The 17,583-nt window shown below is 36.1% G+C and overlaps 3 protein-coding genes across 3 annotated transcripts; all 3 read right to left on the bottom strand.

Moving 5' to 3' along the window:
* Positions 1 to 689: 689 nt before the first annotated feature.
* LOC118488943 lies at positions 690 to 1,316 on the bottom strand. Its single transcript, XM_035986387.1, has one exon. It carries the CDS (start codon positions 1,314 to 1,316, stop codon positions 690 to 692), a length of 627 nt encoding a protein of 208 aa, XP_035842280.1.
* Positions 1,317 to 8,301: 6,985 nt separating this feature from the next.
* Positions 8,302 to 9,504, bottom strand: LOC110925519 (NDR1/HIN1-like protein 13). Its single transcript, XM_022169461.2, has one exon. It carries the CDS (start codon positions 9,481 to 9,483, stop codon positions 8,536 to 8,538), a length of 948 nt encoding a protein of 315 aa, XP_022025153.2. The 5' UTR covers positions 9,484 to 9,504; the 3' UTR covers positions 8,302 to 8,535.
* Positions 9,505 to 10,926: 1,422 nt separating this feature from the next.
* On the bottom strand, positions 10,927 to 12,666 carry LOC110923515 (high-affinity nitrate transporter 3.1). The gene is made up of 2 exons (XM_022167597.2): positions 12,469 to 12,666; positions 10,927 to 11,530 (listed from the first exon to the last, which is right to left on the bottom strand). The coding sequence occupies exons 1-2, from the start codon at positions 12,593 to 12,595 to the stop codon at positions 11,052 to 11,054; spliced, it is 606 nt and encodes a 201-aa protein (XP_022023289.1). The 5' UTR covers positions 12,596 to 12,666; the 3' UTR covers positions 10,927 to 11,051.
* Between the last annotated feature and the right edge of the window lie 4,917 nt (positions 12,667 to 17,583).

Raw genomic sequence — 17,583 nt, 5'->3', positions numbered from 1 at the left:
TTTGATAACAACTAGCGGGTGTAACCCGCGCTTCGCAACGAGGGCGACCCGATTTCTATAGATTTTACATGAATCGTAGACGCAGTGAAAAAAATAACGTTCATGGTAGGAATCTGGTCGACATTGGCCTGGTTCATTACGGTATCGATATAGCATCAACACTCAATATGGCAATCGAAAGATAACACTTAAAAAATAAAGTCGTGCTAAGTCCATATAAGTATGTTGACACATGGCTTACATCGATTGAAAACTGTAGTAAACGAATACCATTAGATGTTCTAATAGTGCCAATACGGTACCGATGTTTTTCGGTGGGCCCCGGTTCAGTCCGGTTAAAAACTTATATCGCGTATTTAGTTTTTGTAAAATAAAATTAACGAACGAAAGTTAGATACGAAAAAAGAAACTATGTTATTGAAGATGTATATTATTTTGAGTCACTTGAGTAAATTTAAAACTTAAAAAATAGAAGAAAAAACGTCATTATTCATTCATATCTTATGAATTAATATAGGTAGATAATTTTTATTGGTGTATTAAAGTTGAATTAACTGTTAGAACAATCAAGATAAATTTTTTATACGTTACGATATTAAAACAATTCAGCTTTTTTTTTTGAAAGGCTAACTTCATTAAAAACAAACACCGGGCTATCTCCAAGCCGGAGATAACCACAAACCAATACATCAAGTTACATCAAAAATACACCATTTGTTCCAATCTACCTTATCCTGTTTCGATCTACTATTAAACCAAAGAAAGCTAATAGCCTTAACATCCGCTATTAACTTAGAAACGTTAGTCTTTCCTTGTCTGAAGATTATCTCGTTCCGGTTCACCCATATCTTCCAACACATAATGATCAAAATGCCATAGATTATCTCCTTCCTAGTAGTAGATATCGGCAAATCCTCCACACTTCGAAGAATGTCTTGGACAGAAAACAAAAACAGTGGCGGGATCTTCATCCAAGCAACCAAGCCACTCCATAACCCATTCGCATACAAGCATGCCGTGAAGATGTGTTCTGTTGACTCCTCCATTTCCCCGCAAAAACGACACGACCCCTCTCCTATATTAATATTCCTACGCGCCAAGTTAGACGCCGTAGGTATTCTATCCAAGTTAGTTCGCCACATAAAAACGTTACATTTAGACGGAATCCACTTACACCACTTGTATATATCGCCACTCGAACTACCTTGATCACTGCAGAGCCACCTTCTGACTTCCTTGACTGTGTACATAACATTAGACCCCGAATTCCATCTCCACGAATCTTCTCTTTGTTGAAGCTGAATGGCCGAGACCATGCGATGGCAATCTATTAAAACAATTCAGCTAGATGATCAAAATATGTATTTTCCTATACTTTAGTGAGGCAATTCAAAAGTTAGACTACACAAAGTAATTTCGTTGGATGCATCTATTGATGAAAAAAAATATGACGGACGGGGTAAATTGAACACCAGATACACTGTAATTCCGTCTTTGTTTTTACTTAATCTTTAAATCATTGGAATTACTAGAACTTCAAACAACAAGTAATTAAATGTGTTATTCAAACGCGATGTTTCTCTAACCCGTTATAGGACAACTGAACTTGCCCTCTACGAGCCCCTCACGCCATGTCCCATGAGAGGATGTATATAATATAATCACATACTAGGGTCTTGGTTTAACCAGTGTTTTCAGGACCGGACCAAACGTCGAATCGGTTTTCTTAACGGTCTGTTGGTCGAATTGGTCGGATCAGATGTAAGGTTATCCTGTAAATATTATAAAAATATATAAGGTAAAGTTGAAAAAATAAATCAAAATCCGGTTCAACTACCAAGTTTTCCGATCCAACCGCCGGTGGTATGATAGGGTGAATTGGACCTGTTAGATCCCCGGTTACCGGTCCAACCAGTCTGATTCGGTTTTCAAAACATTGGATTGAACCCGTATCAAACCATCACTGAGTCTCGAATGTGACCAACCACAATAGTGATAATCGATAATAATAATAATATAAGTTATTATATATAGTTTACTAAAATTTGTAAAATAGAATTGTCAATCGTGAAGGTCGATGGATTTCGAATTGGTGAGTTGGCGGATTGAATCATTGAATCCGAAAAAACCCATATATTTCTCTGTGTCAAAAATACTGGCCAATGAGACATGCTTAAAAATGCAACCCGAAAATGACGTGTTTAACCTGTTTATCTAAACGATCCATACGGATTAATAGTCTGTAATCAACTTGTAATCTATTAAAAAAACTTATGGGCTGTGACAATTAAGTTAAACAGATCGTAAACATCCTAAAAGATGGACAAGTTTAATTAAATACGTTTAACCAGTCAACTCTAGCGTAACTCATTAAATAAATGGTTCATATATAATAGCTCAAAACCTTATTCCATACTTTGTTTTGGGGTTCTATTATAAAAGCATGTAGATTTTATAAATAATAAATCATGTCCGCTTACATCATACATAATATGTGATGTCTCAACTAATTTGGTCGAATGATAAAGTCAATGTCAACTATATTCTTATTTATTAATTAAAAATTACGCTAAGAATATATGAGGAATTATTCTTAGCCACAACTATTGTTCTATTAAAAATAATTTAAATATTTGGTTATAGAAACTATCTATACTATATAATAAAAGAAATCTGATTTGAGACACATGTCATTCAATGAGGGCATCAATAATTTATTGATAAATTTTAAATTTTAAATTAAAAAGATTTAAATATTATATTAGAATTTTATTTTGATTGTAAATCTAAAACCTTATAAGTTATAACTATTTATTAAGCTTAACTTTTGTATTAATATGGATGGATATATTCTCGTCAAATAGCTAATTTACTAGGCTAAAATATGTATGAATGGCTAAAACATGTTACCGGAGTTTTTGTTAAAACAGATGATTCAATTTTGTTTGGTTTAAATATCATCATATATACACGTGCCTAATTTGTTAACACAATAATAATAAATATGTTTCAGAATTTAAAAATTAAGATATATCTCTATATTGTTAACAGAATCATCTATACTTACTATATAATAAAAAAAATCTGATTTGAAACACATGTCATTCAATGAGAGCATCAATAATTTATTAATAAACTTTAAATTTTAAATTAAAAAGATTTAAATATTGTATTAGAATTTTATTTTGATTGTAAATCTAAAGTCTAAAATGAGTTTTAAATCTAATCTATAATTTATGGATTTAGTTTTGATTTGAATTATTAAACAAAAACCCATAAAATTAGTAATCATTTAATCAATTTCGTAAGTTTTACTTTTCATTCTAGAATCAAATTAGATTTTTGTGATAATTAAAGTTTTGTCAAGAATATAAAAAATCATTATTTAATATTCAATATATTACATCAAATATTTAGAATTAAACTCCACTTCATTCTAAATACTAGGTATGTTTTTTTTACTCTTCATATGCTATTCATATTATCTATGTCACATAGAAAACATTATGTTTTTTTAGATAAGTTTACCGTGTCAAATAAGTAATATGCATATTATCTATGTGACATAGAAAACATCATGTATTTTTAGATAAGTTAGATATATGTGTTTTAAAACAAGGTAAACTCTTAACATACATATTTTTTCCTATTGCAACTAAGATGTAGAGGTCTGTGAAAGGTATTTTCACATTCGGAATGTCATACCTTTTTTTTAAATTAAATTTACTTAGTTGTCGTATGGTGTCTCATGTCTTTATTTTTATTTTTATTTTTTCACTTATATATATGTTTCATTGGTTCAATTGTACATGTAAAGTATTACACTATACATAGTATTTTCTCAACTATAGTAATAAAATCAGACACATTACCTTTGAACAAGAAAATGTCACAATAAATATTAGTAGTGGTACAAAATTTTAAGTTCCTGTGACAAATCCTAAAACAAATAACAGATCATATTATTATGAATGGCTATACAAACTTCAATATTTATTTCGTATTTGGTCCACATATTACTCTATATTATATATACTTAGATCATATTATGAACATATTTTTTTTATTTCACATTATAATTATGATTCACCCCGTGTATTACACGGGGCAATAACCTAGTAATAATATTATACTGAAACACTGTATTATAACTTACCTTAAAGTCTCAAAACATTTATACGTGGGATAAACTACATTAAATTGAAACACTATATTATAATGTACCTTAAAGTCTCAAAACATTTATATATGAGAAAAATGCCCGGATAGTCCCTGTGATTTCGCATTTTTTCACCTATAGTCCTCAACTTTCTAAAATTACCTAAATAGTCCCCAACTTTTCATTTTTTGTTCCCGGATAGTCCCTGGGTCTAACTCCAGTTTGTTTTCTCTGTTAAGTGGGTGTGAAATGACAAAAATACCCTTTCCTTTAAAAGGCCAAACCACAGGGACTATCCGGGCATCTTCTACATTTTTAGAGAAAAACCCCACCACCACACTTTCCGGCGATTTAATTTCCGGCGACTTTAAATCTTGAACGCGAGTTATTCCGGCACCGCCGCCTTTCCGGTGGAGGGCGGTTTAGATGATGTGGGGGCTGCATCTGTAAGAGCCATAATGCATTGGGAGTATCGAACAATATCAAGAGGAAACAGTTCTATATTAGACAATCTATCTGATCTTTTTGATTCGAGAGTTCAGGATTATATATCTTTCTATGGTCGGAGGGCTTATGGTAGACTTTCTGATGACGGTCTTATCGCCTCTAGTCCGGTATACTCCTTAATTATAACTTCCATTTTAGTTTAATTTCAAGATTATAGCTAGTTCATTGTTATTTATAATTATAAATTTATAATATAATTTCCGTTTTAGTTTTTTTTTAACAGCTCAGCTCAATAACTTCCAATTTAGTTTAGTTTCAAGATTATAGCTAGTTCATCTTTATTCTTAACTAGTATTTTGATTCGCCGCGCATTGTGACGGAGATTGTGATGAAGGTTGGGTGATGATGAACAATGAAACAGAGAGGTGGTGTGATAGTTAATGACGGAGGTGAACGGAGGTCGGAGAATCGGATAAGATCACGACGATGAGGTTGGACGACGGTTGTTGTCGGAGATGAAAAGATGAAGATCGGCGGAAGTTGTTTTGATGATGATAGTTAACGGAGAACAAGAGTTGCAGGTTGGTCGGAGATGAACGGAACAAGGTTGCAGGTTGGTCGACGGAGGTAAGTTGCAGGTGGTGGTTGTGTGGAGCATCGGAGATCAACGGTTGTTCGTGGTGGCGCCGGTGAGTCAGACTCGGTTTCTCCGGTGACGGTTACGTCGCCGGTGAGGAACGTGGTTTTTGTGGTTTGAAATAGAAAGCACCAAGACTTCTTTTGGTATTTTGTAAGTGAAAATCTATGTGAGATTTCTGTGGTGGTGTACGGTTGGAGTTCGTGAACAGTGATGGGTGGTGGTTTTGGTCGAAGTCATTTCACCAGAAAGGCGGCGGTGCTGGAATAACTCGCGTTCAATATTTAAAGTCGCCGGAAATTAATTTCGCCGAAAAAGTTCGCCGGAAAGTGTGGTGGTGGGTTTTTCTCTAAAAATGTAGAAGATGCTCGGATAGTCCCTGTGGTTTGGCTTTTTAAAGGAAAGGGTATTTTTGTCATTTCGCACCCACTTAACAGAGAAAACAAACTGAAGTTAGACCCAGGGACTATCCGGGAACAAAAAATGAAAAGTTGGGGACTATTTAGGTAATTTTAAAAAGTTGGGGACTATAGGTGAAAAAATGCGAAACCACAAGGACTATCCGGGCATTTTACTCTTTATATATGGGATAAGTTAGGTTATGTGCCTGTGTGACATACAATTGTAATAATATAAAATTACATAAAACTTAAAGGTATAAGTACTTGAAATATTTGAATTAGACCTACGAATATCTATCTATAGTTTTCTAAATTTAGACTCTCAGCAACATTTTTATAAGAGATATCGGCGGTAGAAAGTGTAAAATAATTATACTTGTTTGGATAAAAAATTAGAAGACAACATTAAAACAGTATTATAAAGGCAAAAAGATGTATTGTATTTTATTAATATAACTATCTAATGCATTTTAGGTATGCAAAATTGTAAATTTATAGCTATCTTAAGATAAATTTAACACAAAATCACAATGTGAGCAGATGGACAAACCAAGGCAAGCCTCCTGGTGCAGATTTTGTAGCCATGTTTGAAGACTGAAGTTGCTACGGTTAGCTAATACTATTAGGGGCGACAAACACCATTACTAGACCATGGGGTATGGTTTCCTTTCCCTATGTCCATTTAGGCGTCACTTCACATTTTTTCCACCTCACCATTTTCTCCCCTGAGTGGGGTGTGGTTCCTCTTTTTTCCTTCTTTCATTTTTATTTTTATTTTTTTAATACATAAATTATTTTTATAGTATAAAAAGTTTTCATTGATTAAAAATAAAATTAAATGGGCTAGAAAAAGATATACATAATATAAATAAAAATAGCTTTTAAAAAAACTAAAGCCACTTCCACTTTCTCCGAGCCATTTTCTTGCGATTTTGTCCTCCATTATCGATAGCACCACACGGTCTCTTTCTGGTACACTTTGGATATTGGTTCTCATTAGTCGGAACTCTTCACTTTCTTGATTTTGAATATCAAATTCGAGTTACCTCTTATCAAACTCTAGTCTCTCCCTTGAGAGCAACACCGCTTCTTCTTTTTCTTTCTCTTTCTTCTTGTACTTTTCCTCTTGCACTCCCATAAAATGGTTGAATTTTTCTAAAATTGTATCAACTTTTGATACATCATTCGAGCTCGCTGTCTTTGAACCCGAAGCTTTCGCACGTTCCCTTCCAACTGGTCATCTTGATTCAGGAGTAGGAGTTTCATCTTTGAACTCGGGTTCATCGTTTATATCGATTACTTGATACACATTAAAATAAAAAAAAAATATAATCAACGTTTTTAGATAAAAAAGTATAATCAACTTTAAAAATAAAAAGTTTAATCAAGGTTTATAAACAAAAAATATATCAACGTTTACAAATATTAATATTTATACTTTATTTAGAAAAAAAAAATTATACATAATATCGGATCGGTAGAAGCTTTAACCCACGCTCGTGCAAGTGCTCCAGCTCATCGGGTGTCCAAGGAATGCTCTCCGCCTTCCCGACTGCCTTTTCTTGAGCTCTTTTTTTCTCCTTCTTTGCCTTTGTCGTTTGTGGTTGCGTTTCGAGTATAACATCGTCATCGACGGCTAAAGAAACAAAGTCATGCTCGTGTGGTTTAAGTAAACGGTTGGGGTGGTGCCATTTGAGATGGTTGTGATTGCATTTGCATAAAATGTTGTTGATGTTGGTATTGCATTTGCCAAGAATTTTGTGCTTGACTAAAACCACTAAACGAAAACGGATCCATGGGTGTCGTGGCGTATACGAGTGGAGGTTGAGTCGAGGGAGTGGCGGGTGTGTTTGGAAAGAATGGACGCGAATTCGATTGGCTCGGATCCATGACTTCTTTTGGATAAAAGAGTGAATGATGATTAAGAGAATGAGAAAGTGTGTTAAATTGTGAATTGAAAAATGGAATGTGTAGTATTTAAATAGGAAAAAAATAATGAATTTAAGGTTTTTTTTATTAAATTGGACCGTTGGCAATGGTCATCAACCAAACGGTCAAATTTTGGAGCTCGGGACGAACGAACGGAAGAAAATCACTGATGGCACCAATATCTAATCGAGGGGGGGGGGGGGTGTTCCCGATCGGGGACCCCCTCCACCTCAGCTCCCCGAGCTTTCCCGATGCCACACCTCAACGTCTTAGCAACGAATTTTGTTGCCACTATTGCTCCTTTTCCTTGTAGTGATTGAACACTCTGCCAGGGTTCCCTCTAGTTATAAATCATGAGTATATTTATAACGTAATAGATGTCATATCATTTGAAATATCAGATAAATGAGTTCTTTGCCCGTTAACTAAAAAACATAATCAATATCATTATATAAAATTTTGGTCCCTGTGGTTTCATGTTTTTTTCACGTTTAGTCCTCACCTTTTGGAAATAGCATGTATGCTTCTTGTGGTGTGCTCGATTGTTTATCCGAGTAACAATCGAGCAAACCATAGGAAGCATACATTCTATTTCCAAAAGATGAGAACTAAACGTAAAACCGCAGGAACCATCCAGGCAATTAACTCAAAAAAAAATCACTTTGTTGATTATTTTAGAACTTTTGAACCATTTTTGAGAAATTCGAGAAATGTACGAAATATTTCCATTAAAAATATTTACAAAAACATAACCCATTCCATTATACACCTTGGCAAATGCAACATTGCCAATATAGATGTACTCACATAATCAATTTTACAATCAATCTTATAAAAGACAAATCATTGCAAATCATATTCGAATCAAAATCAAAACAATAATAAACTGTCACTATAATTTTCGCCATCGCGTTCTTCTCCCCGTCGATATTTTTAGACCAAAATCTTCTTGTTTTCGGTTGTCATCTTTTCGTCACACAATTTTTTCCAACCAAAGTTCCGCTAGGAGGACTGCTCATCGCAAATTTACAATGCCCATATAACCAATACGAGTAACGAAAAAACCCACCAATAGTAGATGTTGTTCGAAGATAACTCTTTGCTTCAAACATGACTCTTCCGGTTCTCATTTGCTCGTTTAGATGCGCAACACGTATTCTTGAAAACGGGATTTGGCTACTGACCATATGAACATCTCTAAGTTTATACGCTCTTGGCGACACTGATAGCGGTTCAACATACCGAGCAGCAATAAGAGTACCTTCAAAGTAAAGGTTAATAACCATGTATCGAAATTCCACACTAACTTTTTTATTCGGATTAGTGAAATTCGCTAGCAAAGTGATATCGCCGTTGAGAAGATACCCGAGATCAAGATATGCGGCATTAAGGCTCGCACTAGTAATGTCAAATTTAGGGTAATGTGGGCGGTACGCAAGGTAGACTATGAGAAGAATTAAGCCCCCGAGTATTACAATAATCCAAAACAAAGCACAACATATAGCAATGAGCCATGTTAGATGTTTGGTTTTTCGTGGCGGTGGGACCAATAGAGGGGGTGAAGGGTAGCGGGAGAAAGGTGTACCTTGGTGGGTTGTATGTGGGGGGTGTGAGTGTTGTGGGCCCCTTGGAGGTATAGACACGGGTACTGGTGCTGGCCCTGGCCCTGGCCTTGATCCTGACCCTGACCCTTGCCCTGACCCTGGGGAGGATATTGGCAAATGAGAACTTGGTTGTTTCGGGTGTGGTAAGAGTGGAACCACGGGTAGGGGTGACTCAGATGGAGGAGATGGTTGGAACCGTTGGGGTACTTGTGACCCTAGAACATTTGGACCATCTGAGTCATGGGGTGGGGGGTACCGTTGTACCCGAGGCTGAAAATGAGGGTTGGTTTCTCGTGATTGAAACATGAGTGGTTCCAAGTGGTTGAGTATGAAAATGAGGATTGTTAACATAACAAGGTTTGAATATTTGAGGTGACGTGAAAGTTGAAACAAAGAAACAAAAGGTAAGGAATCAAAGAATTATTAGGCAGAGAAGGCAAGTAATGTAAATGATACCATGCTTTTTAGGGGCTAAAATATGGTCATTTAGGCCCACACCGTACACCAGCAATAGCCCATTACACCACATAAAGCAGCCTATAACTTAATAAGCCATGGTTAAGTGATTAACAAGGAATTCTAGCCAGGTGTTCGGAAAGCGTCCATGAGTGGGTCCATGTTGTAAGCATCACAATATTCTAATATTAATTAATTATATTAAAAAACTAAAGAAAAAAATAAATAAATAAAACATTTTTTTTGTTAAGTTTTAAGTAATCATATAAATAAACCGAACAATTAAGGAAGAGTTTTGTTCGTGTTCATTCGTTTAGATATAAGTGATTAACCAAACAAATTAATGAACACGAACAGTTGAGCGAACATATTTTTTGTTCGTGTTCCTTTGTTGAGGAAATACGCTTATTCGTGTTGGTTCATAAATATATGAATTAAGACTCACATAAACAGTATCAGAGTAAATTGTTCATAACATTTTGCTGTTCAAAAAAATTGTGCATAACATTTATTTTCTTATGTAATTGTGAAAATCGTTTATGTATAAATTTATGATTAATATTTTTTTAATACAATTACATTGATATATATACACACACAATTGTTATTTCTCTATAAACAAGAACACATATTTTGAGGAACATATATAAACAAACAAGAATTTTGTTTTATGTTTGCTTATTTTATAAAAGGAACATAACTATATAAAAACAACACTCCCGGCTAGCAAACGGTTAGCCCGAAGAAAAAACCGAAACAGTTATATAAAAAACAATAAACCTTATTTATGTTCATTTGTTTAATAAATAAACGAACTTCCTCATATGAACCATGAATGGTTCTCTACTTCTCTTAAAATTTGGTTTGTTTACATCTCTAAATTTAAAGGGATATTTAAGATTACATATTTTCAAAGGATGTTTGAGATTACAAGAGTTTGTGCGGAAGGTATTCTTAATACATTTACCATGTTTTTAATATGTGGAAAAACGAGTTTACAATAAAGTTCATATAGGAGCTATACCTGTTTCATTCTTATTCGTTGTTATGATGTTCCATGTTCAAATAGTGGAGATTCATTTTAGATAATGAAAGCATTCCATTACTACCAACCCAAAGAAATACGACCTCTCTGAAATATATGGTTTATGCCAGAAAGGTAGGAAGTTGGACTAATTTGGAAACATTGGGCAATTTACTTTATACCTACTACTCCGTCTGATTTTTGATTCCTAGTCTGATTTTATTTTTTAAGAAAGTCGGGCAAAAAATTAACTACATAAACACTTAGATATATAATATTTTTGTATTATGTATATCTTTTATAATTATAATTGTCTAGTACAAATAAGTTCCTATGGTTTTCCAAAACATGGTGAGTATATCACATTATATCACCCATTTAAGCAAACTTCAAGTCAACTTTTGACTTTAGATTGTCTTTTTTCTATAAAGAAAAAACCAACAAGTGATAACAAAGCAAAAGCAGAAAAACAAATGGACGCAATATCAATCGACATACTACGCCCGCTTATCCCTTCAATCATAAACAAGTTATCACTCTTCTTATCGTTTGTTGTTTGCCCGTACGCGATTTCTTCATCGGCATCATTATAAACATATGATCTCACAAAATATGTGGCCGTAGGCACGTCTTTCTCAATATCCCACTTAAATCCTTCAACATTCCTCTCATAAGGTTTGTTGTACATAGTAAACTGACATGTTTTGTCTTTCTTTAGGTTGTCATTTGTTTTCCTCCATTTTCGATCCATTTGGCTAACCGGCGCATAACAAAGCTTTACTTTCACTTTCTTGTATGATTCGTCGCTTTGGTTTGTGACCGTTTGGTTTAATCCAAAGGTAACGGTTATATTATCTTCACCGGCTTTTAATACTGCAAGTTACATATTTAATTGTCACTAAAAATAACTCATTCAAGTTCTGCTGGTGGATGCTGATACTCTGGTGGTCCTAGATACGCTAACCATTTAACCCTTCTATCATAACTCGCCAAACCCATCTAGGACCCACTTAACCCATATATCCAACCCGTTTAACCATTTTATCCAACATGTTTATGACATATTACATGTTTACAACTTGCTTAGTCGTTTACGATAAGCTAAACCGTTTGACTTGTTTAGATAAATGGGTTACCCGGGCCATGTTCATATTACATGATTTTAAGGGGAGTAAACTGCCAAAATGGTCCCTGAGGTTTGGTTACTTTTGCCACTTTAGTCCAAAATTCAAACCTTTTGAACCTGGGTCCCTGTGGTTTCAATTTTGTTGCCATTTTTATCCAAAAGCAAAACCTGGTCAATTTTTTTCAGTTAACATCCACCTTTTTCAGTTAAAGTCTGATCAGATTTTTTTAAATTGTTATAATAAAACGTTAAAAAAATCATTTGCCCTTCATTAAAAGGGAGGAAAAAGACAAAAAGTTGGATGTTAACCGAAAAAATCTGACAAGATTTTGATTTTGGATGAAAATAGCAACAAAATTGAAACCACAGGGACCCATATTCAAAAAGTTTGAGTTTTGGACTAAAGTGGCAAAAGTTACCAAACCTCAGGGACCATTTTAGCAGTTTACTCTTTTAAGGGTGACAAATAAATTTATGGGTTGTGTTCGGATTCATTAATTCAATCCGCCAACCCACCAACCCGACGCAACTGACACCACTAGGCGCTATTCACGCAAATATGCTTCTTATTGTGTGTGTTCATTGTACGAAACGGATTACAAGCATCAAAACCACTAGAATTAAGTAAAAAAACACATACAAAACTCTAACAAACACGAGTTGATTACTATGAGTGTGGTTTTACCTTGACCTTCCGTAGTAGAGACCACGACAAAAAGAGACCGTGGCAACGACGAGAAGAGCACATCTCCGTTGGTAATCTTTAACAAGAAGAAGAGAAGGAGAGAAACTTTAAGCAAAAAAGATTTCATTTTTTAGAAGAAAGAGAGATTTAAAATCCTTTAGGAGCATTATGAAGAATTTATGAATGGTGTTGAACTATTGATTTTATAAAGTCAATCTTCAAAATGTGGTGTAGAGTCAAAATTGTCACCTAGTGACCATAGTTGGTTGGTGTTAAAGTGTTAATTATAGCTAATAGTTGTGGTCTCAAAAGTCTTTAGTCCACACCCAAGTTGAGACTTATTGGGCCATTAGTTTTGTTCTAACGAGAGCCAGATTCAATGCTTTTGTGCTCGTATGAGCTTGACTGTTTCACACTTTCACTATAGTGATGTAAATTTTGGATTTATTTTCAGTAAATCTGGTGGGATCCACCGTGCTATGGGCGAGGTTTCTATCGGTATCCAAAACATCCGAGAATTTTTTAAAATACTATCCGAGTTCAAATTCGAAATTTTTGGATATGTGAGACAATTTGAGTTCGGTTTCGGATTCGAACTCTTTTACGCGCCCCTTTTGGTGAGTCAAATTAAAGAATATTCTTACTTTATTTATATGTTATGACTCATGATACTTATGGATAGCAATTAAAAATTATAGAAGTGAGATGTTAAGATACATGTGTGTGAAGTTATGCTACAAAGGGATTGTGTCTAACCCAATTTTGGTATATCTACTTTTAAACGCATCAAACTGTTGCATCAAATTTTCACGGATACTTTACACATGTTTGTTTCTTCTCTAATGTTTAGATTCACTTTCAAACACTCCTTAAAAATAAAATAAATATCTACATACGCATGTGTTTGTTTGTTTGAGAGAGAGAGGCCCACCTTTTGCCATCTTCGTATGAAAATCCAGATGCCTGGACCAATGCGCACTTCCAAATGAGACCTCTATGTGTGATGTCCTAGACCGAACACCAAATCCATGCCATCTGGTCTTCCGAAACCAAGCGTTTGAGGTGCTCTAAGAAGCCGCCAGAAAGTCACATTTATCAATGGGGTGGGTATATGCGTCTAGAAAAAAATAGTCATGAAGATTCAAATCTTGGTGCACCTTTATACACATCGTGTCTTGACACACCTTTATACACATCGTGACGCACCGTTAGATCCTAACGATTCTTAAATATCTTGACACAAACGTACTGAAATCTTGACGCACTGATAGGTATTGCAAAAAAAAGCCCAATAGAAATACCCGAAACCTATGAAACGAATATTCAGGTATGAGATTGAAAAAAAAATATTTTACACGTATGGTATTAGGTGGTACCTGTTGGAAAAATAGGTGAAAATAGCACTTTTCACAAATATAGGAAAATAATTTTTTCCTATTTTGGACTAGAAATAAATATAATAAAATGAGCGGGTTTTATGTATTTATTTGTGGGTTTGTGTTCTATGTTGGAAGAGCTTCGCAACGAACTAAACCACGTCCAAAACCGAGCTAAGATGAATGAGATATCGATGCTCAAAGTTGGGTGTTTGAAACATTGAATGCTGAAACAAGAGGGAAAGTAGCACCTTGTCCTACATCGGAGGAGAGATGGAACTTAAATGGGTATTTAAGGTGGAACTCTCCATCCTTAGTGTTTCATGGAAGCACACACTAGTGTCCTCGCGAAGGGTGCGGAGCACCCTAATTCGCACACGCCCGCGCTCGCGCGCGCGTGGCGTGGGTGATAAGGCGCAATGTGGCGCTTTGATGGCGCACTTTGCAGCCTTTGTATTTTTGACCACGTGCGCGTGGTGGAGCACAAGGGTTGCAAGGACCAAGTGGTAGGTGATGCGGCGCATGACGTGGCAGTCATGCGCATGCGCGCGCGAGTACACATGGCTCGGAGGCGCGCGGTTGCGCGCATGGTGCATGGGTCCTGCTGTGTCGTGCGCGGCGCACCAGTGTGACTTGCGCGCGCGCGCGCAGAAGCTTCCAGCATTGAATGACAGTGCAGTTTCAGTCCAGCTTCGTAACTGACGAGTTAATAGGCTTTGACTGAGAATTAAATGACGTATTAAATTGCATTGAAGACGTTTAATGCAATTTAAACCTCTCATTTAATTCGTTTTTGGCTGTTTCAAACCGGGAGTTGTATAAATACAGCTCCATACCTTGTTGTAGAACATACTACGAAAACCCAGGAACACAACAGCAATCACAACTTTCTCTCTAGAATTTTCTGATCCTCTTCTTGCAGCTTTCAAGGTAACCTTCGGGTTGTAGGCTTTCTCCGGCAGTACGCTGCTCCGGCTGTTGTACCCTGGGAAACAAAACGAGTACTCTTGGGAGACTCGGAATTTGTTTTAAGGGAAGCGTGTTGAACACGTGACTCAGCCACTCTGCTTCTACCCCTTTCTTGTATTTTGATTTATTTCAGTTGTAACTTGTATTGTAATTCTGTTTTCTTTATTTCTTTGTATTATAATCAGCAATAAAATTTGTTTATTTTATTTAATTACGCGAACGTTCTTACAATCTTAAAACAAATTTTTAAAACCATTCGTGTAATCAAAACCAATCTGTTTGTGATTCAAACCAGTTTTGTTTTCACTCAGTTTGTGTTTTAAAAACAGATTTTTTTTGGTTTTCATCTTCAAAGGAGCGACTTTGGTTGAAAACCATTTTGGTTACATTCAGGTTGTCCTAAATTTGCTAAAACTTTCTGATTTGGTCTTCAAAGTTGGACTTAGAAGCCAATCAGTAAGTTCTAATTATTAATTTTTTTTTTGTTTTTGGTCTTCAAAGTTGGACTTAAAAGCCTAAACAGTAAATTTGTGGTAAAATTAAAATTTAATAGTTTACTTCTGGTTTTTGCGTAAATTAGATTTTTTTTACTAAACTTTAAAATTTTAATTTTTTCAGCATGTCGAACGAAAACGTCAACGTTAACAACACGAATGTTGTGACGGGAACCCCCCTTAACGCCACCACTGTGGGAGCGTCCACAGTGGTCAATCACGCTGAACGACCCGAGAAGTTCTCGGGTCTACACTTTAAGAGGTGGCAGCAGAAGATGTTCTTCTACCTGACCACCATGAACCTTGCGAGGTTCTTAACTGAATCCGCTCCCCAACCTGCGGAAGGGGAGACCAGCGCTCAGGCTCTGAGCGCGGTAGAGGCTTGTAAGCACTCGGATTTTATTTGTCGAGGCTATGTGTTAAACGGGCTGTCGGATGCATTGTATAATGTGTACTACAATGTCAAGACTTCCAAAGACCTTTGGGATGCCTTAGACAAGAAGTACAAAACGGAGGATGCTGGCACAAAGAAATTTGTGGTAGCCCGTTTTTTGGATTTCAAAATGGTTGATTCTAAAACAGTTATGAATCAAGTCCAAGAATTCCAGATTATACTTCATGACATCTCTGCGGAAGGCATGACACTTAGCGAGACATTCCAAGTGGCAACGATGATTGAAAAGTTACCTCCTAGTTGGGTTGATTTTAAGAATTATCTTGAACACAAACGAAAGGAGATGACTATAGGGGACCTTATTGTTCGTCTTCGGATTGAAGAGGACAATAGAATTGCCCTAAAAGGCAGCCTTGCGCAGACTAGTGCTAGCGCAAATCTGGTTGAGCATGGGCAATCCTCTAAGGGCAATAAGGGCAAGGGGAAAAAGGACAAAGGGAAAGCAAAGGCTAGCAACCTTGGACCGAAGAAAGGGGTTGTGAAAAAGAAACCTCAGACGTTCCAAGGGACTTGTTACAACTGTGACGAGCCGGGGCATCGGAATGCCTTTGGTGGAAATGATTTCCGACAAAACCGCAATGTTGGATGAGGTCAATGTTGTGACCAACACTCCAAAAGGATGGTGGGTTGATACGGGAGCAACCCGTCATGTATGCCCAGACAGGGGCATGTTTACCACTTTTAAGGAGCTTGCGGGAGATGAGAAGTTGTACATGGGAAATGCAGCCACCACGGACATCAAGGGTGAAGGAACGGTGATTTTGAAGTGGACTTCAGGGAAGGAGCTCACTCTAAGCAACGTGTTATATGTCCCAGACTTGCGCAAGAGCCTAGTCTCGGGTTGGTTGCTTAATAAGTTTGGATTTCGTTTAGTTTTTGAGAGCGATCAATTTGTACTAACTAAACGAGGAATGTATGTAGGCAAGGGCTATGCCCAAAATGTAATGTTTAAGTTGAATGTAATGGCAGTCAAGAAAAACATGAATAAAATTGCTACTACTTCTACTTATATGATTGAGTTTTCTGATTCGAATAAATGGCATGGTAGATTAGGTCACGTAAATTTTAATTCAATACGCCGTTTAATCAATTTAAATTGTATACCAACATTCCATATTGATTCACACTATAAATGTGAAACATGCGTTGAATCCAAACTTACAAGATCATCATCAAAATCGGTTGAACGAATAACCGAACCCCTTGATTTAATTCACACTGATATTTGTGATTTAAAAGCGGTACCCACAAGAGGTGGAAATAAGTACTTCATCACGTTTATTGATGATAGTACTAAATATTGCTACGTATATTTACTAAAAAGTAAAGATGAAGCAATAAGGAAATTTATCTTGTATAAAAATGAAGTTGAGAATCAACTTTAAAAGAAGATAAAAGCTTTGCGAAGCGACCGAGGAGGCGAATATGTTGCACCTTTTGCCGATTTATGCGCAAAAAGTGGCATTATACATGAGTGTACACCTCCTTATTCTCCACAATCAAATGGCGTGGCGGAACGAAAGAACCGCACATTGAAAGAAATGATGAACGCCATGTTGATAAGTTCTGGGGTGAGCCAGGAAATGTGGGGGGAAGCCATTCTCTCGGCTAATTATCTTTTGAACAAGATACCACTCAAAAAGAGAGACGAAACTCCATATGAGTTATGGAAAAGGAAGAAGCCTTCATACAAATACTTGAAAGTGTGGGGGTGCCTAGCAAAGGTGATTGTACCACCTCCTAAGGCTCTTAGGATAGGACCCAAAACTGTTGATTGTATATTCATTGGGTATGCACATCAAAGTAGTGCACATCACTTTCT

The sequence above is a fragment of the Helianthus annuus genome, chromosome 17 (assembly GCF_002127325.2).
Source record: "Helianthus annuus cultivar XRQ/B chromosome 17, HanXRQr2.0-SUNRISE, whole genome shotgun sequence".
NCBI lineage: Eukaryota > Viridiplantae > Streptophyta > Magnoliopsida > Asterales > Asteraceae > Helianthus > Helianthus annuus.
This window is presented reverse-complemented; position numbering and strand designations above follow the sequence as displayed.

Excerpts from the sequence above, each read along its gene's own strand:
- LOC118488943 (XM_035986387.1), bottom strand. The coding sequence starts at position 1,316 with ATGGTCTCGGCCATTCAGCTTCAACAAAGAGAAGATTCGTGGAGATGG.
- LOC110925519 (XM_022169461.2), bottom strand. The coding sequence starts at position 9,483 with ATGTTTCAATCACGAGAAACCAACCCTCATTTTCAGCCTCGGGTACAA.
- LOC110923515 (XM_022167597.2), bottom strand. The coding sequence starts at position 12,595 with ATGAAATCTTTTTTGCTTAAAGTTTCTCTCCTTCTCTTCTTCTTGTTA. Across the intron at positions 11,531-12,468 it reads CTCTACTACGGAAGGTCAAG|TATTAAAAGCCGGTGAAGAT; the intron begins GTAAAACCACAC and ends TGTAACTTGCAG.